This window comes from Cydia fagiglandana, chromosome Z, assembly GCF_963556715.1.
Source record: "Cydia fagiglandana chromosome Z, ilCydFagi1.1, whole genome shotgun sequence".
In the NCBI taxonomy this organism is placed as follows: Eukaryota; Metazoa; Arthropoda; class Insecta; order Lepidoptera; family Tortricidae; genus Cydia; species Cydia fagiglandana.
Window position 1 is genome coordinate 22,465,253 of NC_085959.1, and position 23,402 is coordinate 22,488,654.

The 23,402-nt window shown below is 39.3% G+C and overlaps 1 protein-coding gene across 2 annotated transcripts in view; it reads right to left on the reverse strand.

Annotated features, from left to right (window-relative positions):
• The window catches only part of LOC134678374 (protein furry), a 108,450-nt gene that overhangs the window by 14,646 nt on the left and 70,402 nt on the right, over positions 1-23,402 (reverse strand). For both annotated transcript variants that reach the window (XM_063536926.1, XM_063536925.1), the window contains 11 exons: positions 19,655-19,781; positions 19,081-19,265; positions 16,495-16,611; positions 16,185-16,351; positions 15,962-16,063; positions 15,219-15,407; positions 14,112-14,278; positions 12,539-12,797; positions 4,593-4,715; positions 3,919-4,025; positions 2,989-3,192 (listed from right to left, as the gene is read on the reverse strand). In XM_063536926.1, coding sequence (XP_063392996.1) covers positions 2,989-3,192; positions 3,919-4,025; positions 4,593-4,715; positions 12,539-12,797; positions 14,112-14,278; positions 15,219-15,407; positions 15,962-16,063; positions 16,185-16,351; positions 16,495-16,611; positions 19,081-19,265; positions 19,655-19,781 — 1,747 coding nt within the window. The remainder of the gene's footprint in view (positions 1-2,988; positions 3,193-3,918; positions 4,026-4,592; positions 4,716-12,538; positions 12,798-14,111; positions 14,279-15,218; positions 15,408-15,961; positions 16,064-16,184; positions 16,352-16,494; positions 16,612-19,080; positions 19,266-19,654; positions 19,782-23,402) is intronic.

Consider the following 23,402-nt stretch of genomic DNA (forward strand, 5'->3'; position numbering starts at 1 on the left):
TTCAGAAGGTTAAAAGTGTTAAGAAGCCTTAAAAAGTAAACCTCATCTAAAGCCTGACAACAGTTTATTTGACCCTCGCCATTTTGCGGATTTTCCATGGTACTAATTTCTTTTACTGGCAACTAGTTGGGGCTGTCCATAAATTACGTCATCGATGTTTGACGATTTTTGACCCCCCCTATAATCATCCAAAAATCATGCTTCAAATGACCCCATTTCCTCCTACTTCATGCTATTGTCATCCGATGTCCAGACCCCCCCCTCTAATTTGATATGACGTAATTTATGAATAGCCCCTTAGTTCTTTGGTTTAATGCCGTATCCAGATTAGTAAAATTTTCGCCAATCTGATTCAATTGCCTGATCGAATCAGGAGGTGCGGTTGCAAATACCAATTTGACTCGCCGAATTTCTGATCAAATCAACCGATTTGATCAGTACCGTCTGGATACCACTTAAACTTTAATATTTCATTTAAGGTTTATGTAGATCGACGATAAAAATCCTATAATCGAATTGGAGACTGAACGTTTTATAATCGAGGTTGGTGGTCCTGAAAGCGTCACAACATCTGATGAAAATCAGACTTTGTCAGACTGCCGTATTCGAACTTCAAGATATTCACAAGAGACGACACGTACTAGATCTATTCTAAATACGTTATAGTTTAGATATCAACTAGTTCTCTTTTGCAGCGCAATTCGAGCAACCAATGTCACTTTTACGTTAGATAGAGTACGATATCTATTAGATGTGAATTCGATCTCTAAGTTATATCCAGTGGAAATCGTTCAAGAGTATCCCCAGAATCGCGCAATGTCAAATTTGACAGGTTAGATCTTAAACATATCGTTATCGTATCTTGGTGATGTCTATTTCAAAATCCGAATTGGGCCCAGAGTCATAAAACGAAGAATATTTACAGTTGCCTCCAGAAACTCGCGAACTAAATTGACATGAGTTTGACAAATAAAATGATACCAGGAATAGCAAAGAAAAAATAGTCAGGGGTATATGTCGATAAAATGATATCGATAAGTAAGATGCACTTACTACCCATGTGATAATTAATTATAAAGAGGTCACAAACGATTTCGACTTGTATGAATGTGACGAGAAAAGTGGTTGATTCGATTGTAAGATTGTGACGTTACCAATCAAATCAGGAGGTGCGGATGTGAAACTGACAAATTTCAATGTTAAGACGAAACAGGAGCTGATTTTAGGTAAATATACACATCTCGCTAACGGAAGCGGCTCCTATAACTAGTGCGATAAGAACAAGGCGAAAAATCCTTCTTAAAAATCTCTAAAATCGAGGTTTTGTACTCGAGTGTTTCCTCCTCCAAAACTTAACCAATCGTAACCAAATTTGGAAATCTAAATGATTATGAAATTATCTGTGCCGGACCGTTTTACTTTTTTGGCTAATTGATATCCGTTTTGAATACTACGTCTCTCATTGCGGCATAGTCAAAGAGTCCATTTTTGAAAGGCTCTAGCGCCTTAAAAAACAAAAATATCAAAAAAAAGCAAAACGGTCCGACAAATCATTGCTCTAGCATCAAAACCCACGGAGGAAACAGTCGAGTACGTATGTATGGAGATATGACCACTCCTGTTGGCTCTTAATATGCAGGTTTGGGGGCGAGTTGTTTATATCAAGAGCTCGCGGTTGTCGCCATAAATCTAAAATTGGTGATTTAATTTTATACAATGTGACCGGTAGATGAGATTGGTCGATAATTAAAGTTAGACCAAGAAAAGTCTGCAGCGATTTTGATAGCCCACGCAGTGCAACTGTTATTTAATACGTCATAATTTCATAGAATTTTGACGTATAAAATAATACTTACACTGCGTGTGCTATTAAAATCGCTGCAGACTTTTTTGGTCTAACTGTATTTAAATTCTGACCTAATTTTATTTTCCCTTCTGGGTCGGCCTTATTTGTATTTTGAGCCAAAATCACTGTTTCTATGTTATCACCTACAACTTGTTACTCTAGCTGTAAGTTTTCCTAACAAATAAAATAAAATAAATATAATAAAATATTTATTTAGTTACCTACAATATGTTTATCCAGTATTTATTACTATAAAATTGCACAATTTTCGAAATACCAAGTAACATTTGTAAAATAATTTAAATTACTTAAAGATACATTTTAACTGACCGCGCAACAGTAGCGCCGTTAGCGGTGGATTATCGCGATATTCTCTAATTCAAACTTTTTTGAAAATATCGATACGAACAGCACTGGCCAAACTGTGGTATCATTTGTGCATATTGACCTGTCAATTTAGTTCGCGAGTTTCTGGAGGCAACCTTAGAATCAGATTTTGACGAATAGGTAAATGAAAGAACCGAATTCTCTGTAAGCAATATTTTGACATTATACGAGTATCAACATGAAGCCAATGCCCACTACCCCGACTATACATGACGTACGCTCATTATTGCCATACGTAAGCTGTTTGCAGCGACACTATCTCAGGGTTAAATAAACTGTTGTCAGGCTATAACTACATGGAAAAATATAATTGATATATTATTGGATGAAAATATTGCACGGGCTGCAATTAATTTCTCTAACATCAGAACACAACGCAGATTGAATATCTGGACATACATACATACATCACTGGCTCAGTAACCCAAAGAGGATCTTGGCCTCTGACACAAGAGAGCGCCAATCCGCCCTATTCTGTAAATAAAACCGGACAAGTGCGAGTCTAACTCGCCCACCCAGGGTTCCGTACTTTTTAGTATTTGTTGTTATAGCGGCAACAGAAATACATCATCTGTGAAAATTTCAACTGTCTAGCTATCACGGTTCGTGACATACAGCCTGGTGACAGACGGACGGACGGACGTACAGCGAAGTCTTAGTAATAGGGTCTCGTTTTACCCTTTGGGTACGGAACCCTAAAAATGACCTTATAATATGTAAAAAATGTCTAATATCTGTTAAAAATGTGTAATGACCTTGAGCAGCAGCGCGTGCAGCGAGGGCGAGGTGTGGGCCTGCGTGCGGTCGAGGCGGTCGCGCGCGTCGGGCCGGTCGAGCGGCAGGCGCGCCATCACGCGCGCCAGCAGCCGCACGCCCAGCAGGAACTCGTGCTCGTAGTCAGACTCCAGCAGCGACGCGCCCACCCAGAACAGCGTCGCTAGGATCGTCAGCTTGTCGTCCTGCACATTAACACATTTACTCATTAACTAACTGCTACAGCCCAAGGGCTGAATAAATATAAATATTTAACAGTAAGACCGTCGATTACGATACGAATAGTGAAATAATAGTCTGGCTATGATAAAAATAATGTCAGCGATCAAATACATATACCGGGTGTGGGCTGTAATATGAGCAAAAAATTTAACTGTAGGCTGTACTCCTCATACTGACCAACATTTGTTCAGCGATTTTCAAAAATAACTTGTGGTTTGATTTTTAATACACTTTAAAGTTTATTCCAAGACGCAATGTATTGCGAATTGTATTATGTTTAAGGCATGACAAGCAACGTCAATCATAATGATATGGCGTGGCCATGGCGTCCATTGAAGATAATATTATATTATATTATATTTATTTTGTATGAAAAATAGGGAGTCTAAATACTTCATAATTTTTATGAAGTATTTAGACTCCTGCTGCTGTTAAACAAAAGTGTCACCGTTTGAGGAGTACAATCTATGTTTTAATTATTTGCTCATGTTACAGGCCACACCCGGTATAGATCATTGAAAAAAAAAACTGTACGGAGAACTCTTGTAGATATATCTGTAGATGTTTTTGGTCATACCAAAAATGTATTAAAAACATATTTTTTGTTTACATAATTTATAACAATTGAAACCAAGCAACATTTTTTCACAATTTATACTTCATTGTTAAGATGGTTAAATTAAATGTACCTGGGTGGCACTGTCGCCTAACAGTTTCAGTGACTGCGCCGATCTGGAGCGACACAAGTTGGAGCAGATACCCTTTGCTGCTTCGCTGCAGGGCCTAGTCCGGGTCTCTGTAAGCATTGGCAGTTATTGCATTTACAGTTATACTAATAGTAGAGCACAAAGTGCAAAATACCTTACCTGAACCAAAGGCGAATTTGTGCCAGAACAAGGCAATGGCGGTAACTCGACATTATACAAGGTCAGAGGGCCTACCGCGAACCACGTTCGTCGTGTTGTCACACTTACGTACGAATTTACAAGTGCGACAAAGAGGCAACACGTCGAACGTGGTTCGCGTTAGGCCCTCAGGAGGGCTTAGTGACATAGCCTGGTAAAATGTAAAGGAGCTGTCAATTAAATGTGGTGGGTGAATTTTAGACTTTAAGCAGTTATTAGATGGATTCTTCTTTTTCTTTCGCCCGAAACGCTGTTAAGAGCAACTATCTCGCTGTTAAGAGCGACGGGGAAATAACAACCGTTCACTGTACCTGTAGGCAGAAATGCGACAGGATAGATGTAAATCCCTTTAACCGACTGGCGGAAAAAGTGCATCTGTTAAGTTTCTACCTCTACCGTGTACCGCATGAGTATCGTCGGATGTAACTCTAGTAGAGCAACGAGCAGTGTAAGCGTACCGTGCGGCTGCTTGTCGGCGCTGGAGGGCGGCGCGTTCTTGCGCACGCAGTAGGACACGGAGTAGCTGGTGCTGCGCGTGTGGTTGCTGACGCAGCCCACGCACACGCCGGGGGAACGTTTGCCTGCACACACACATATATACGTAGATATGTTGTTTTTATTCGTATGAAATGTGGATGTTCGGTGCCTATGTTGACGCGCAGAAATCTCAAAAATTATGTAGTCAACTAGTTTTTCTCAAATTACCATTAAGACTGCGTCGTGCAAAATCAGCGAAAAAGGCAGTCACCGTTTAGTCGCTAGCGTCCACATCGCTCGATAAAAAAAATTATAATAAATATCATTATTATCCCAAAGAGTGTGTTTACAACGAATCACCCTTGAAAATTTGAAATCTTTTACAATATAATAAATACACTCATGCAAAGTTGTACCTAAAACGTGATGAACGAGTGTCAGCGTTTAGTAAAATTTGTATAAAAAAATCGATGCTCATGCTACAAAATCGAGTGATTTCGAAAGCCAGATAACTAGACTACAACGAATCAGGCTTTTCCTATTTTTCCTCTTAAAGGCTACAGAGAAATTCAATCGTAAACGTAAACTTTCGTAAAATTTCCATACATCCGCCATATCTATCAAATTCTCCTTCTCCTCAGATGCCCGCTGTGGGCCGTTGGAAGCGGACGCGTACATGCTTTTTCCAAATTGACTTTTCAATTTGGCATATATATTGACAGAAATTCATGTCCGTATACGAATGATGATACCAGTGAAAAACTGTGTTCAAAATAAATAGGGTAAATGAATAATGTCACACGGAGATCCAGAGTCATTAAAATTTTGATTTGTTTTTATTCATAAGTCATAATACTTTAAAAATATAACAAATTATTTAAAATATATACGAACACAACCAAATCAGCGTAATTAGTTTCTTCCTAATTCACTAAAAATTAAAAAAGTTTGAAGATTTGTTTTATCTTATTGGAATAAATTTTCATTGTGCTGGCATTCATATTACGTCATTTTAAAAACATATATGACATAATGTCAATATACTAGATAGACAATTTATCAACAAATTTCTTCACATTTTAACGTAAACAATATAAATTATTAAAATTTTATTTATGAAGACGAAGCAATGTTGTTCACATAATATCAGCAATAAAATTTTTAGTTTCAACCAGTTTTGTTGCTATTCTGAGAGCTATCACGTGCTTTGAAAGTTAATTCAATGATATATCATCAAGAAATTGAAACCAAGACTCGACCTGCAGTCTCAGCGTGTTTTTGTGGCTATATTATCAGTTGAAAGAACGATATTTCCATCGCAGTGGTATGGTTTACGAGTACCTATAGTAGTGTACCCTATGATGGGCGTGGAACCAGTAATGGGACAAAAAACCACAAATTCTGTAAAATAAGTGTCTAAAAGTAGTTTATAAACACTGCCTGTATATTATCATAAATAAGAGTCCTAGAGCTGTTTCAGTTTGAATTTTTATTAAATTTGGTTGTTTTTTAAGAAATTGGCGTCAACCCAAAAGTTGTCGTGTCACTGAAAAAAAATACCACTACGAATTCTTAACAACTTCGCTAAGAGAGGTGAGTTAATTTATTAAATTTTAATTAATTAATACTTGATGAAAACTAAAATGTGTTTTGTTAATTGCATTTACCATGAGATAAGGTATTCAACATACTATGTTGTGAGTCCACAGATGTAAAAAAATAGTGGTATTTGGCCCAATCCCATTATAGGAGCTGTAAAACTGCATACCTCCTATAATGGGAAATTTACATAATGATGCTTGTCATGCCATCATTTCATGTTTAAACAATACAGAAGTAAAATGTAGTTACGAAATATGTCAACCAGGAGGTATGCTCGGACTTCGGATAAATTAATATAGTTTTTTAGTGTGGGTCAAATCTTGGTAGCCGAGTTTGAGCCACTTTCTCGTTTTCCGATTGAGTTGAAATTTTGTATTCGTAATTAAATATGCAAATCGGATGATAATGCAATATTATGATAACATGGACCAGATCTGATGACCTATTTCAATATTTTATACTGATAGAGCAGTGTCCATTACTGGGGGGCCCATTACTGGAGCTTTGGTGTCCATGACTGGAGAAAAATAGCATAGTTTTAATTTGTTAAGTATGTGGAAACTCATTGCAGTATCTTTGATACAACACGCCTGAAACATGAAAGACGGGTAGGACTTTCATCTTTCAATACGCTAAGCGGTAGACCATTCACATGTATTAGGGAAATATCACAAATACTCCAAATTCCCTCTTAAATGTCCCATGACTGGTTCTGTTACTATATATTGGTTTCATGTGACGATGTTTATATAAATGTATCTATCAAATAACAACGTGCTTTTATTTCATTGATATTCGGTGCAAAACGATAACTCAGTAGGTAACGAAAACTAATTACTTATCAAAAATGCCTTAAAGTTTTTTCAGTGAACGTTTATTTATAGGTATTTATGAGCTCTTATGTCTTATCAGCGTGGCTTTGGCCTTTGGACATTTTTGTAATGCTTTGTAATAAGGTAGGTGAGGTATCTATATCCCTCATTTAATAACCTTTTTTTGAATGAATTACAATTTAATTATTTAAATAAATAAGTGGTCTACAAACATACATATCCGCTCGGTCCGCTAAAATAATTTAAGTGCCCTACATAATAGGTATATTTAAGATTAACAATCAGTAAACATCATTAATTACGCTCAAATGCTTGTTTCAGTACAAATTGGCTGAAATACTTCCGACATAAAACCTAAAGGTATAAAAGTACAATTTGCTAAGTAAACTGTCAATCTACATTAATTATAATAGATAGACTCTTAGAAGTCAGCTTACTGAAGATTATGAACAACATATAAGTACTTTCTAAATAAAATACAATTTGTTTTTCCATGACTCATGTAGGCCGTGTGGTGGCCGGCTTTAGAATAGCGCCAACCTTCACATAGGATAGGGTGTCGTACGAGGCGACTAAGTCCACAAACGAAGTAAGAAGCTATTTCGTCACAGGGGAGATGGTCCTCTTAGCATTGTTTTGCAATCCATCTAGGAGAAGGATACTCCAAAATAAAACCCGGAATGGAGTTTCCGTAAGGCGCGAGTAGGGTCCAACCTGAAATATGCGGCAGATTCCTGCAGCTGACCTGTCTCCACACGTATTGGCTCGCCTTTCCTGTGGCATAAGACAGTGAAGCCGAGAGGGTAATGCAGGTGCTGGGCATCCCTGCGTTTCCTTAATTCCGTCCCAGGCGGTGTAATGTATGTTACACCATACATCGTCTGCAATAGACGTAAAGGCCAATTATGATGTAGGCCGTATTTTACTATAGACCATTTTAAATTGAAGATGAAATTAATTCACGATAAAAGCTAATAAGGCCCGGTAATATTTTCTGTTATTCTTGAACTTCTGTTCAAGTCAGTGTTCAACTGTCAGTGCAAGTAACAAGGCCCGGTTCCGAACCAACATGGTATGGTTTTTAGGGTTCCTTACCCAAAGGTTTACCCTTTTACTAAGGGACCCTATTACTAAGACTTCGCTGTCCGTCCGTGCGTCCGTCCGTCCGTCCGTCTGTCTGTCACCAGGCTGTATCTCACGAACCGTGATAGCTAGACAGTTGAAATTTTCACAGATGATATATTTCTGTTGCCGCTATAACAACAAATACTAAAAACAGAATAAAATAAAGATTTAAATGGGGCTCCCATACAACAAACGTGATTTTAGACCAAAGTTATGCAACGTCGGGAGTGGTCAGTACTTGGATGGGTGACCGTTTTTTTTTTTGCTTTTTTTTGCATTATGGTACGGAACCCTTCGTGCGCGAGTCCGACTCGCACTTGCCCGGTTTTTTTTATAAAACGTGTATTTTTCAAAAGCGCTGGAATATTTATATAACTATTTTGGTATGTGAAGTAACATGAACAAATGAGAAATCTATATTGAATTGATTTGTTAATAATATCCTGATTATTAATAGAACTATTTCAGTTAAAATAAAGGTGGGCCTTATATGCTTCACCTGACCTTATTCGTCCACATTTAGATCCTATAGCTATATTTGGTCACTTTGGCCGTCACTATCTATTTGATGCCGATTGTACTAACAATTAAAAGTACAGCTCATATGAAAACCTGTACTGAAACTTAAGCATTTGAGCGTAATTAAAGATGTTCACTGATTATTAACATTAAGTGTTAAAGAACCGTGTCCCGATGGTGCGTCCATTAATGAATCGCATACTAACGGATAGAGGTTTACGAGTACATTCACGGAAAAATGATTATAGGCAACCCAATACTAGTGGCTTAGTTGCCGTTTATAAATCGTTTGTGTCGAGCAAAATCAGCGGAAAAGGCAGTCACCGTTTAGTCGCTAGCGTTCACATCTCTTGATAAAAAAAAAATATAATAAATGTCATTATTATCCCAAAGAGTGTGTTTACAACGAATCACCCTTGAAAATCTGAAATCTTTTACAATATAAAAAATACACTTATGCAAAGTTGTACCTAAAATGAGATGAACGAGTGTCAGCGTTTAGTAAAATTTATATAAAAAAATCGATGCTCAAGATATAAAACCGAGTGATTTCGAAAGCCAGATAACTGGACTACAACGAATCAGGCTTTTCCTATTTTTCCTCTTAAAGGCAAATTTAAGGTTAAAGTTAGGTGAGGAATATAAGGCCCGACGGGTAACAAGGCCCAGCATTCAAGAATAGTAGTTAAAATAACAATTAAATAGCTGTAAGCAGTACTGTAAAATACTGATAAGTGTTTGAGGCCTCCTCACTGAGGAGATTTTAATTTGTAATGTCATGACCGAACTGGACCAAACGTTGGCATGTTATGATAAGTCTTGTCATTCATGATAGTGTCGGGCCCGTATAAAGTAGTATGAACGACAGCCTTACTGGATCGTATTTTATATTTTTCTTAATTCTAATATGTCAATGCGGTTACCAACTTTTTCTGTCACGTGTGATTATATGCTCTTTGTCTGTCACACGTGTCTTAGAATAAATTTGCACGTTCTTTGTTCGGTTTTATATTTTGTTTGGAAATAACTTATTTAACATTATGCTACGCTAACATCGGTGCACGTAGAGAGATCATATTCGACACATACATGGATTTTTCATAAATTGTGAATCCGTATAACTCCAGCTAATAAGGAACAGATTGCTATTATATAGTATAGGCTTTCCATAATATTGACAACCGTATGACATCATATGAAGTAATAATACGCAAGATTTTGAATTGTTGATTCCAATCGCAAGTTGTTCAAGACATGAAAATTTTAGCAATATTATTTATTTTTTACTTTTATGAATCATTCATTAATTTATTTCATCAAAAAATGGTTGTCTGTAAAGTCAGTATACGGACGATAATTTTGCGTGATAACGTCATAAGAAAACGTGGCCGTAACGTTACCATGGAAATCTGTCCACAACGTTATCATGGAGATTTGGCCACAACGTGACCGGTGTTCATCGATTTATAAGACGTTATCACGCCAAAAATATTTACAACAACAAATCCACTGCTTCATTGTTCACCCTAATGCCACTAAACATCCCAACTCTGTAGGTTTATAACATTAAAAATGTTTATCAGATCGTTTTCGTGGGAGACTGTACATTTTCAAAAGTTACATCGATAACAAAAGGCAGTGGTATTAAAAGATGCAGGAGTTTGCGGAGCATCGTAAGGTAGGTAAGGTATTAACACAATTATCGTTACGAAACACAAACTAAGCTTTTGCGATGTAGTACAATTTAAATCAATTCTAAAAGTGAAGTTTGTATAGGTATGTATATTCTTCTGAGAATAAATTGTCTTATACCTGGAATCGATTGTTTTAGTAAGTTAGGTAACAAACACTCTATATTACAATCTTGTACCTATTACAAATGCAAAGTATAGATCGTGTCATTCACGAAAACGCGTGCCTTGACTTGTATTGCCATGTTATTAAATGTTAGATTTACCAAAGCAGCGCTTCATCGTGGATCACATGAAACTATAAAACAAAATGCCAACAATCAAATGAATCTAGGCCTTAATTTACTATACAGGGTGGAAAGATAAGTCGGGCCCTGGAGGGAAATTACCTTAATTATACCTTATTTTTAAAAAGAAACAAAACTGCATTCAAAGATTTTCTAAAAACTCGCTTGCCTCGCCCGGGACTCGAACCGACTAAAAATTCCAAAAAATAAAAACTCGCAAGTTAATTCTACTAGTCGATACAGTTAATGTTAATGATAACATTTCTCCAAGAAACATTAGGTCTTACACTCGTCTGTTGTACAAAATATCCATAAAATCTAATATTTAGTACTTAAGATTTCGTTTGACAAGCCAGATTGAATAAAAAAAGAAAAATAGTTTTAATGCAGATTTGTTTCTTTTTAAAAATAAAGGAATGTCTCTTTTAAGTAAAATGAGCCAGCTTAAGGATTTAAGGCTCCCTCTAGGGCCCGACTTATCTTTCCACCCTGTATACCATTTTAAATTTAAGGCGTAATTAATTCCAGATAAAGGATAATAAGGCCTAAAAGGAAATTTTGTAGGCCTTATTACCCACGAACAATGTATGTGAACTGAATAGGATAAAAAGGAACTAGATTATAACATATTGTTCTCATGTTTAGCACAGTGTAATAAATAAATATTTTTTTATGACAAAAACGATCGTTATATGATAAGTACCTACAAGCTCAAATGTATGTACATTTTACCTGTGTGAAAATTGTATAATTGAGATAAATAAACTAAATTATACTTACTATATTCTCTGTTATTCTTGAACTTGTACTTGGGCTAAAAAGGCCCTCTGTCTGTGCGGGTGACAAGGCCCGGCCCCGGGCCTTATTGAACGTGAGACGAAATAGTAAATTTAATTATTTTTATATAGGTAATTATGAGTTCTTTGATTTCCCGATAAGCATCACTTACTGACTTACAAAAGTATAAATGTAGTACATATGTAGTACCTGAATTTTATTAGAGGTTTTTAAAGCCTTATTATCAATTAAGTTATAAGTGAAATATAATAAGCGTCTTTAGTTGTAAAAAAATATTACAAGCCCTATAACTAATGAGGGGATCATTTTAGATATAGTCCACTTTTTTCGAGTAGGTAAATTCGGACTATGTTTACAAACCGCATACCATCGCCCACGACCACACTGTTAACTGACAGTTCGTAAACCTTATTACAAAAGGCATAAGGTCCACCGATGGACAGTTAAGAGCATCGCCGTTTGTACCTATCTTAATACAAATAAAAGTCAACAACGAAAATAACTAATTACCTAATACGTCACATACCTATGACATGACATGAACAAACAAGGAAAGCTATATATAAAAAGTGATTTTTCTCTGTCTTCTCACAAAGGAAAGCTTTGACAGTTTAAATTCCTGAAAGAAGGTCCGTAGTTAACACTAAACTCGAAACAGCACCTTTAAAAAAACATTAGGGGTCACTGACCTGTACCAGTAAATTGAGGTAGTGTGTGTGAGCTGCGTTTGTGTGTGAAATGGGGTAATTTGACAGAATCTGAAAATTTACCCTCCTCGACGCCCTCTTAACCTGGGTGAAACAATCGAAGAATATCTACTCGTAGAATATTTTGGAAAATTTAAAACACTCGAATTTCAAAAAAAATTGAGAAATCGTTAAAATAGTGCTCTATCTTTATTGCTATTTAAGGTAACAATAACACTGCATTAAGTAACCACATATTATTTGTAATATGGATAATTTTATTATTTTTCAATGGAAACAGTGACTGCCTGGTCTCACTTTCCGGTCCTCTTAATTATCCCTTCAGTTCGCAAGAATAATACTCGTATACAATTAGTAAGACGTACCAGCCGAGAAGGCTCCGCCGTTGGCCGGCTGTCCGCCGTCCTTGTTGTTGAGGTTGGGCGTGGACTTGAATATGTCGCGCATGTAGTCGAGCGGCCTGAAGTTGGACTCGAGCGAGTCGACGGCGGCCTCGAGCGTGAGCAGCAGCTCGGTCACGTAGCCCTGCATGTCCTCGCCCTGCTCCGCCACCGTCTCCACCAGCCGCGACAGGATGTCCGACACCATGCGCCCGGTCATGGCCACGCCAATGAACCGGAACACCTGTACATTACGTTATGTTATGATGATGATGATGCATTCCTGTTATCCCTCATTAGGGACATAAGGCTCGCAGAAGAATCCTCCATTTGTCACGATCTTGAGCGGCTACTTCCAGCTCTTTCCAGCCGAGTCCAGTTGAGCCAGCCTCTTTCTCAACTGATCGCCTCCACGTAGTACAAGGCCTCCCCGACCGCCTACTGCCGGCCGCATGCCAGCGGAGACCCGTTATGTTATATCAGTTAAAATATAATACAGCCCCTACATGAAGTCGCCGTATCCGTACTATGGACCGATGCTACCGCGGTTGTAAAATAAGCGTTGACAACCCTTTTAATATTCCTCGCGTCATCCCGGCATTTTGCCACGGCTCATGGGAGCCTGGGGTCCGCTTGACAACTAATCTCAAGAATTGAGGAAGGCACTAGTATTTACGAAAGCGACTGCCAACTGAACTTTTAACCCAGAGGGGTAACTAGGCTTTATTGGGATAAGTCCGGTTTCTCAGGATGTTTTCCTTCACCGAAAAGCAACTGGTAAATGTCAAATGATATTTGGTACATAAGAACTAAAAAACTCATCGGTACGAGCGGGGGTTTGAAACCGCGACCTTCGGATTGGAAGTCGCGCGCTCTTACCGCTAGACCACCAGCGCTTCGCCCTTTTAATATACCTATGCACACTTGTTTCTTCAACAACCCCATACAAAACTCATACGTCTTAAAAAAAGGTAGTATTTACGTTCCTCTATATTCCCTATTAAAATATAATGCTAGCGCAAGCATGTGATGTAGGTCAGCGAAAGATGAGACAGTGCGAGATCGTCACGCAAGATCGCGTGGATGAAGTGGCCGAAACTAATGTCGCATAGTGAGAGTGCCATTGTGAGAGTGCTTTCATCATTTAGGAGGCTACTTGTGTTATAAAATAATATTTTATACAATCGTTATATAATGAAGAGCTTTTCTGTGGAGTACCGTGTTAGAAGTAAAGTACGAGATTGAAAAGCTTGCTTGTATCACTATTGTATATGTAACCGGAAATGTATTAAAACCAAGGAAATGTATACAATCCGAGGCTTTTTAGGAAATTTATAGCTGTGTTACAAGCCGCATGTTTTTGTATGGGGCGTATTTTATTCGCGTTGCACGCGCCACGTTTATTTTCTCTATTTGCAAGTTTCTGTGGTAGAATACATTTATAGCAAGTTTATTAGAAGCATTCGGATCTCACGGAACGTAGAATCGATTGACATCTACAATAAACCATGCATGTAGCATAATATTGTGAGTAGTGCACATTTGAGTGTGGGTGTACCTGCAGCGAGCGTCCCGCGTAGTGGCGGGAAGGGCAGGAGAGGCCGAGCTGCAGCGCGGTCTGCGCCCAGCGCTCCGAGACCAGCGCCAGCGGCAGCGACTCGCGGAACACGCGCAGCACGTGCCGCACCAGCGTCGCCATCTGCTGGCAGCTGCGCAGGCTCCACACTGACCGCATCAACACAATCATATTACACATACACCCTTTTTAGGGTTCCCCGCGCCCAAAGGGTAAAAACGGGAACCTATTACTAAGATTCCACTGTCCGTCTGTCTGTCAACAGGCTGTATCTCATGAACCGTGATTGCTAGACAGTTGAAATTTTCACAGGTGATGTATTTCTGTTGCCTTTATGACAACAAATACTAAAAAGTACGGACCCCTCGGTGGGCGAGTCCGACTCGCACATGTCCAGTTTTTTAAGAACCATCACTTACCCACTACTTTTACTACACCATAATAGTCTTACAATTAAACGCAAAGCACACGAATATGGCCACAGTACCTATTGTGACTTTTGTCATGTGTGTTTACGTAAGGTTAATGCTTAGGAGACCCATGCATTAAAAAAATTGTTCTCACTCACATGATATGTGGATTCAACCAAAAGAGAATAAAATATTCTATATATTTAGAACAAAATCAATGTTTGGCCTTGATAGAACGATAAAACAAGTTTTATACGCAATCCTTTTAAATAGCTAGTAATAAACCCAATTACGTATGTCTAATAAAAGTTAACGACATTAAAAATCCTGACAAACAGTAAGATAGGTATACTAAATGCCAAAATAGGTACCATTCAATAGGCCTCCTATGTTTTGGCCTATCTAATCTAATCTAATACCTTCAAACGAGCAATTCTTGTCAATTTATATTTAGGGACCTCGGAAAGGACTAACGATTATGATGAAATTTGGTATATGTGGGTTTTCGGGGGCGATAAATATATCAAGTCAGGTCTCATCTCTGGGAAAACGCGCATTTTTGAGTTTCAATATGTTCTCCGAGCAAAACTGAGCTTTATCCCAGATATTACGTACAAATACTCTTTTTTATATTTGTCGTAATGTTTGTTGTAAAAAAAAAGAAGTAAAATGTGAGAACCTTTGGCAGTGATGTCCTCGTACTGCCAGAGCGGCATGTGCGTGGGGCGGTTGGCGAGGAAGTGCACGAGCGACTTGATGACGTCGGCCACGGGCAGCTCCGCCGGCTCGGGCTCCGCCGCCTCGCCCTCCGCCTCGCCCTCGCCCTCCGTCACGATCACCGGCAGCGACGGGTAGTGGTCGCCTTCACCTGGACACACCACCATAACCTCTTCTCATATTGTAGGTACACCTATTTATACTTACAACTCAAAGCCATTTATTTTATTACAATACTTTAAAGTCGTAGTGCAGAGAAAGAAAACGGAAAGAACAACGAAAACAGAAAGAGTAACGCGCCTGGTTATGTCCACAACAAATTAAGCGAAAATGAACCGTCCTTGTTTTTTTATGCAAAGAAACGTGCCCAGGTGAGTAAACTACTCTGGAACTACTCGCCGCTTCATAAACGTTTCAACGTTTTAGAACGGCACTACTTAATGTGTACGTCGGTGGAGGTAAACCTGGTTTATTTTCATTTCATTCGTCGATAAAGAAGGAGGTTAAGTCAATACGACCGTGCTATATTCGAATTAAATCATGTCCAATGTGACACGTCTTGAATATGTTTGTAGAAAAGTGTAACGATGACTTAGAGTAAGCTCGGACACAGCTTGCATTTCTAGTCTTTAAAGTTAGGTCCGTTAATTATATATGTATATGATTATCCAACGCACAAAATAGTCTGTCAAAGTATCCAAATACCTTCAGGCGTGACTTGTGGGTCCGAGTTAAAGGATAATGGTTGGTGCGGCCGAGGCGAGTGTCCGTTGCATTGTAAATAGCTGTCGAATACGGCATCCGGTTCTAAATAACAATAAATATTATAATAAAAGTAAAAATAAACAAAAGTGATTATGTGCCAGGGGATAGTTCTTAGAGAACGAAAGCTGATTGGGTGTTATTGAAGAGACGAGTGTTTATATACCTGTGAAGTTGTGAGGCACCAGGGGTAAGGCGGGCGGTATGCCCAGGCCGAGCTGCGCCGAGCGGCTGGCCAGCAACACTCTCGCCACGGTCAAGTGGTCGTGGTGCGCTGCCACAGCCACTAGCAAATTTAGCAGCAATTGCCGGCAATGCTGGTGAACAATCCACCTGAAAATATATCGAAAGCCTTTGGATTTACATCTTACACTACGGTTTCAGCCGATATAGAAAAGGATCAATTTCGAATGTGGACATGAATGCGTTTCTGTTCAGTTGTTTGTGCGCGTCGATGTGAGTAATAAGTCGTGTACCTGGTGTGGTCCATGCCGAGGAAGACGATGTGCAGCATGAGCGGCACGTGGATGGACCAGTCCAGCTCGACGCCGTCCAGCACCACGTCGCACAGCAGCATCACCGCCACGTTACATCTACGCGACAGTTTTATTACAATACTTTAGTTTAGTATCTATGGGCTGACTGAAAATTAGGAGGAGGATTTGATTAGATTTAACATCTTTTTAGCTACGTTAAACTTTCTCTTCTGCTAAGTTTTAAATATATACCCACAACTAGTAAATACATATAATATACCGAAAGATATAGACAAAGTCAAAAGTGTCAGCAATTGGTTGAATCCAATTGATGCGCAGATTAAGTAAGTACCAATATATATTGGTCAAGGATAAAGTTGGTTGACTTTCTGCGAAGTAGGCGGGAGTATTCGTAACTGAGCTCTCAATGTGCGTGTTAGTAGTTAGTGGCAACTTCACTGGTTCATATGTTGAATAATATTAATATCTGTAAGCATTATTGTACCGTTTGTGCCCAAATAAACATTAAAACATTAATTAGCTAGATTAAGTACTCGTATTGTAATGGCGGCCAACACGGCGGCAACAAATATAATAGTAAATATTTTGACAAGTTTGGAGAAGCCCCATTGATTTTGGCGGGTGGGTAGCAGTTATTGGGTGTTGCGTTTGATAGGTAGTTAGGTAGGTAATATTGATAAATTGATAATGGTTTAAAAGCTTATCAAGTGCTCGTATATGTTTCACTAGCTTAAAAAAGGAATAGGTTTTCAATTACTCCGGATAATAGTCTTTTTTAATATGTCTCCGATTGGTCGAAGACTATTACGTGAAGTGAAGGCTGGTGAAGAGGCATATTATATATTATTATTCTTGAACGGAACTAATAAACCAGATATAATAAAATATAGTGTTCTAACCGAGTAGGCTCAATATGATTGTCTAGAGTTACATATAGTGTGGGGCTTTCTTTAATATACATAAATATTATTCTTATTCTCATATGTATACATGTTAAAACGTACTGTGAAGTCGTTATTTGGTACGTGCTATAGTGCTTTGCTGTATTTAACATTATATAAGTATCTTAGCTCACACATGTAATGTTCACATATAATCAATAATGTAGTACTTGCTCCTGTGGGACCTTTCCGATGTTATGTTACTTCATATATTAGCTTAGAAATTGGGTCGTCTTTATAGCTAAAACAGTTTCACGTAGCTCGATTTGCAAACTACTTACAGCTATAGTGGGTATTAATTACGTACGCCGCGAATTTCCGGAGGTATTTGACAGAGAGGTGGGTTGTTTGTCTTTCATAATGATATACGGACGACGTTCACGGCCCTTTGCGTATTACTTGACTGCGGACTGTTTGGTAAAACACGCTAAAATCTGTGTCACGTACTTTTTCATTAAGTAAGAATGGATTTCAATTATTGTATTATAATACTTATAGAGTTTACTATGTACTAAAATGGATGATTATTCATTTTGTCTGGCCGTCTGATTTTGAATGAAATGGAGCAAGTTTCAATGTGTTTTTTCATTAGTACCTATACTGTAGCATTATAAAAATGTACATGGATAACCCTAAGGGTCATCCCACACTAGCGTCTCCCGAGCGTCTGCTACTGCTAACTGCTACTAACTGCGCAGAGACACCATTTTCCATAGTGGTAACTAGATGCCCATGCTCAAAAGACGATAGGGTGGGGTGGTCCTAAAGACAGCAGGAGTGAAGTTAATAAGTAAATCAACTTGGACATTACTACTCAATGAAAACCACGCAGAACAACTGATATACTTGCTACACATTTTAGGCCCAATTAACACACGAACTGATTAAGTAATAATTATAAGTGCCTATAGAAGACAATAGTACTTAATGCTCGTATTATATTTAGTTTGTCTGAACTTACATCATAATTTGTTAATTTTATTATAATATTATTCAATACGTAAGCACTAAAAATAATCGACATAGAAACCTCTCACCGCTCCGTAATACACAGTATGATCTGAACGTATTTATGTACCTACATCAATTTCTGCAGGTATCAATATAAACAGGATATGTATAGTTCGTAGGTTTCTAATAGAGTCCGAGCTAATTCTATTGTCTATTGTTAAGTAAAACCGCTCGTGCCACGTGCCACAACTACCTGCATAAAAAGTACAGTACTTCGGTTACTGAGTGCCGGCGACTCGAACACTACAGAACCAGTCTAAAATGTGTCATCGAGATGCGAGAGCGTAGCATCGAGAACAAAGGCGCATTATCGGAGAGCGCACCTACACTGGTTTTTTGAGCGTTGGTCTAGCCTGCGCTCTGGTGCCAAATAGAATAATTATGACCCTTTTTTGCAGGTAAGTAGCATGTGCGGTTTTACCTAACAATAGACAATAGGATTAGCCGCCGGACTCTATTACAAAGCTACGAACTATAGAATGTAGAATTGCTTTTCTCATCAACATCTTTTACCTATCGAAACATCATCCGACGGATAGCTGTCACCACTTTCATAGAAATTCGGTGTCAGCTCTTCACAAACGTGTTGTAAGTATGAAAAAAAGCGTGTTACCTGTGGAATCCCGAGATGGGCTGGCTGCTGTCAGGCAGGTACTCGGTGAGGCGCGCGAAGAACCCGCCGTACTCGGGCATGGGCAGCGGCCGCGGCTGCGGCACGTCCATGCGCGGCTCCTGCGGCGTGGTCGGCGCGCTGCCCGCCGGCGTGCCGACCATGCCCAGCTCGGGGCACAGGCCCGTCTGCAACATGACCGCACTCAGCATTTCACGTCGAAAACAACTTATACAGTATGTAGCTGAACGAAAAGCAATTACTCAAACCTGTTAATGTTTAGGTCATACTGAGCAACTTTTATGGGACCAACCCCGAAAACGCGAAAAAAAAATTGGATGTTTCATACATTTTGCTGGTCTGATGTTGAAATTTCCTAATGGAGTTGGTCCCAGAATTCAGGGTTGGTCCCATAGTAAAAGTTGCTTAGTATGACCTAAACATTAACGGGTTTGAGTAATTGGTTTTCGTTCAGTTACATACTTATACTTTTATTAGCTACACATTTCAGTAATGTTTAGTCTTATAGACTTCTGTAAGGTAAACTTAATTTTGGTTAATTGTGCACGAGTGTTACCGGAGTGGCATCGCCGTCGGAGGGCGAGGGCTCGGCCTCGGCGGGCGGCGTGGCGCACGGCGGCGCCGAAGCGCGTTTCTCCGCCGCACGGCTGTCGCGGGCTACCGCGTCAACAGCTTTACCGCCGCTGCGTCATAAGTAATGAAACTTATGAATTTGTTGTATGGTATATGGTTTACACATTCACGTTAAAATAGATAATAATAAACAAGATGAGGAATATAGTTTACTACCCTGTACCCATCGTAAAACTCGTCTACATATTTTGACATTCATTATCATAATCATCATCATTTCAGCCTATATACGTCCCACTGCTGAGCACAGGCCTCCTCTCATGCGCGAGAGGGCTTGGCCTATAGTCCCCACGCTAGCCCAATGCGGATTGGGGACTTCACATTTCAATTTCTTCGCAGATGTATGCAGGTTTCCTCACGATGTTTTCCTTCACCGAAAAGCTAGTGGTAAATATCAAATGATATTTCGTACATAAGTTCCGAAAAACTCATTGGTACGAGCCAGGATTTGAACCCGCGACCTCCGGATTGAAAGTCAGACGTCATATCCACTCGGCCACCACTGCAACTGCACCATTTTGACATTAAAGAAATTCAATTGAATTGTATTTAATTAATCCATACAACGCGATTCCGGTGAACACAACTAATGTGACTTATATTAGAACAAAGTGCTATCGGTAAAGTCCGACGTGTCATAGAAGCGCTGTTTATGATCAATTTCAGGAAATCTGTCACTTCCTACAAAATACTATAGCAAAGAGGATTTAAGATACTTTACTACATAAATGTTTATAATAGTTAGTCCCGAGAAACCTTACCTACTGGCAGTGAGAAGTCGAAGCTTAAAGCTCATGAATACAGGTATCTATGTCGATATTTCATTTTGTCAATCCCTCGTTTTTGCTAGTAAAAGTTCTAGTAGTAGTATAATTTTTAAGAAAAAAAAACCGACTTCTATGGGGCCCGGTGAAAAATGATGGTAGATGGTGCACTATGTAGAAAAGGAGGTAAAACCAGTACTTTCTAGTAGCATTTCGTTTCCGTAAGGGTCGTAGTTCTAGCCTAACCTAACCCACTTCTCTGATGGCAGTTCGGTTCTGTGAGGATCGTAGTTCGAACCTAATCAAACCCACTTTTCTAGTAGCATTTCGTTTCTGTAAAGCCCGCAGTGCTAACCAAACCTAACCCACTTTTGTTTGGTTTGTGAGGATCGCAGTTCAAACCTAACCTAACCTACTTAACGGCGCATGCCGTGCGGTGTACGGGGGTATGAGCGGAAGGGGTTTGGCATCATCATACTATATACCTACATTTTATGGTAGGTAATCATAGCGGTTTATTTAGTTTAGGTATCATAGTGATTTCCGGGTCAAGGTCCAGGTCTCTGAGTCCGAGTCCGGGTCTGAGTCTGGGTCCGAGTCCGGGTCCGAGTCCGGGTCCGAGTCCGGGTCAGAGTCCGGGTCCGAGTCCGGGTCCAAGTCCGAGTCCAGGTCCGGTTCCGATCCGGGTACGAGTCTGGGTCCCAGTCCAAGTCAAAATCGAAATTCGAAATCACCAAACGTGTACTATGCGTCGTTGAAGAGTTCTGTTCTGATCATCATCAGCAGTTCCACTTCATCAAATGCGACAGTTTTTAATGTAAATGCTTGATTTTATGATGAAAATACAGAAAATTCTATACGTATGCCTTTAAGATTTGAGGAGTTCCCTCGATTCCTTATGGATCCCATCATCAGAACTCGAGCTTGACAGAAATGTGGCTTAAAAACTAAACTTGCTTAGCAAACATAACGAAGAGGACAAATCGCCAAACGTGAACTATGCGTCGTTGAAGAGTTCCGTTCTGATAATCATCAGCAGTTCCACTCCATCAAATGCGATAGTTTTGAATGAAAATGCTTGATTTTCTGATGAAAATACAAAAACCTCTATACGCATGCCTTTAAAATTTGAGGAGTTCCCTCGATTTCTCATGGATCCCATCATCAGAACTCAAGCTTGACAAAAATGTTGCTTAAAAACTTAACTTGCTTAACAAACATAAGGAAGAGGACAAATCGCCAAAGGTGAACTATGCGTCGTTGAAGAGTTCCGTTCTGATCATCATCAGCAGTTCCCCTTCATCAAATGTCACGTTTTTGAATGTATATGCTTGATTTGTTGATAAAAACACAAAAATCACTATATGTATGCCTTTAAGATTTGAGGAGTTCCGTCGATTCCTTATGGATCCCATCATCAGAACTATATTTTGACAAAAACGGGACCAATCTGAATGCATATACATGCAATCAAAAAAAGAATTTTTAAAATCGGTCCAGTAATGACGGAGATATGGAGTAACAAACATAAAAAATAAAAAAAATAAAAATAAAATAATTTTTAAGAAAAAAAAAAACCGACTTCTATGGGGCCCGATGAAAGATTATGGTAGATGGTACACTATGTAGAAAAGGAGGTAAAACCAGTACTTTCTAGTAGCATTTCGTTTCCGTAAGGGTCGTAGTTATCTAGCCTAACCTAACCCACTTCTCTGATAGCAGTTCGGTTCTGTGAGGATCGCAGTTCGAACCTAATCAAACCCACTTTTCTAGTAGCATTTCGTTTCTGTAAGACTCGCAGTTCTAACCAAACCTAACCCACTTTTGTTCGGTTCTGTGAGGATCGCAGTTCAAACCTAACCTAACCCACTTAACGGCGCATGCGGTGCGGTGTACGGGAGTTTGAGCGGGAGGGGTTTGGCATCATCATACCCACATTTTATGGTATGTAATCATAGTGGTTTATTTAGTTTAGGTATCATAGTGGTTTTCCGGGTCAAGGTCCGGGTCTCTGAGTCAGAGTCCGGGTCCGAGTCCCGGTCCAAGTCCGGGTCCGGGTCCGAGTCCGGGTCCGAGTCCGGGTCCGGGTCCGAGTCCGGGTCCGAGTCCGGGTCCGAGTCCGGGTCCGAGTCCGAGTCCGAGTCCGGGTCCGAACCGGATCCGGGTATGAGTCCGGGTCCCAGTCCAAGTCAAAATCGAAATTCGAAATCACCAAACATGTACTATGCGTCGTTGAAGAGTTCTGTTCTGATCATCATCAGCAGTTCCACTTCATCAAATGCGACAGTTTTTAATGTAAATGCTTGATTTTATGATGAAAATACAAAAAATTCTATACGTATGCCTTTAAGATATGAGGAGTTCCCTCGATTCCTTATGGATCCCATCATCAGAACTCGAGCTTGACAGAAATGTGGGTTAAAAACTAAACTTGCTTAACAAACATAACGAAGAGGACAAATCGCCAAACGTGAACTATGCGTCGTTGAAGAGTTCCGTTCTGATCATCATCAGCAGTTCCACTTCATCAAATGCGACAGTTTTTAATGAAAATGCTTGATTTTCTGATGAAAATACAAAAATCTCTATACGCATGCCTTTAAAATTTGAAGAGTTCCCTCGATTTCTCATGGATCCCATCATCAGAACTCAAGCTTGACAAAATTGTGGCTTAAAAACTTAACTTGCTTAACAAACATAACGAAGAGGACAAATCGCCAAAGGTGAACTATGCGTCGTTGAAGAGTTCCGTTCTGATCATCATCAGCAGTTCCACTTCATCAAATGTCACGTTTTTGAATGTATATGCTTGATTTATTGATAAAAACACAAAAATCACCATATGTATGCCTTTAAGATTTGAGGAGTTCCGTCGATTCCTCATGGATCCCATCATCAGAACTGGAT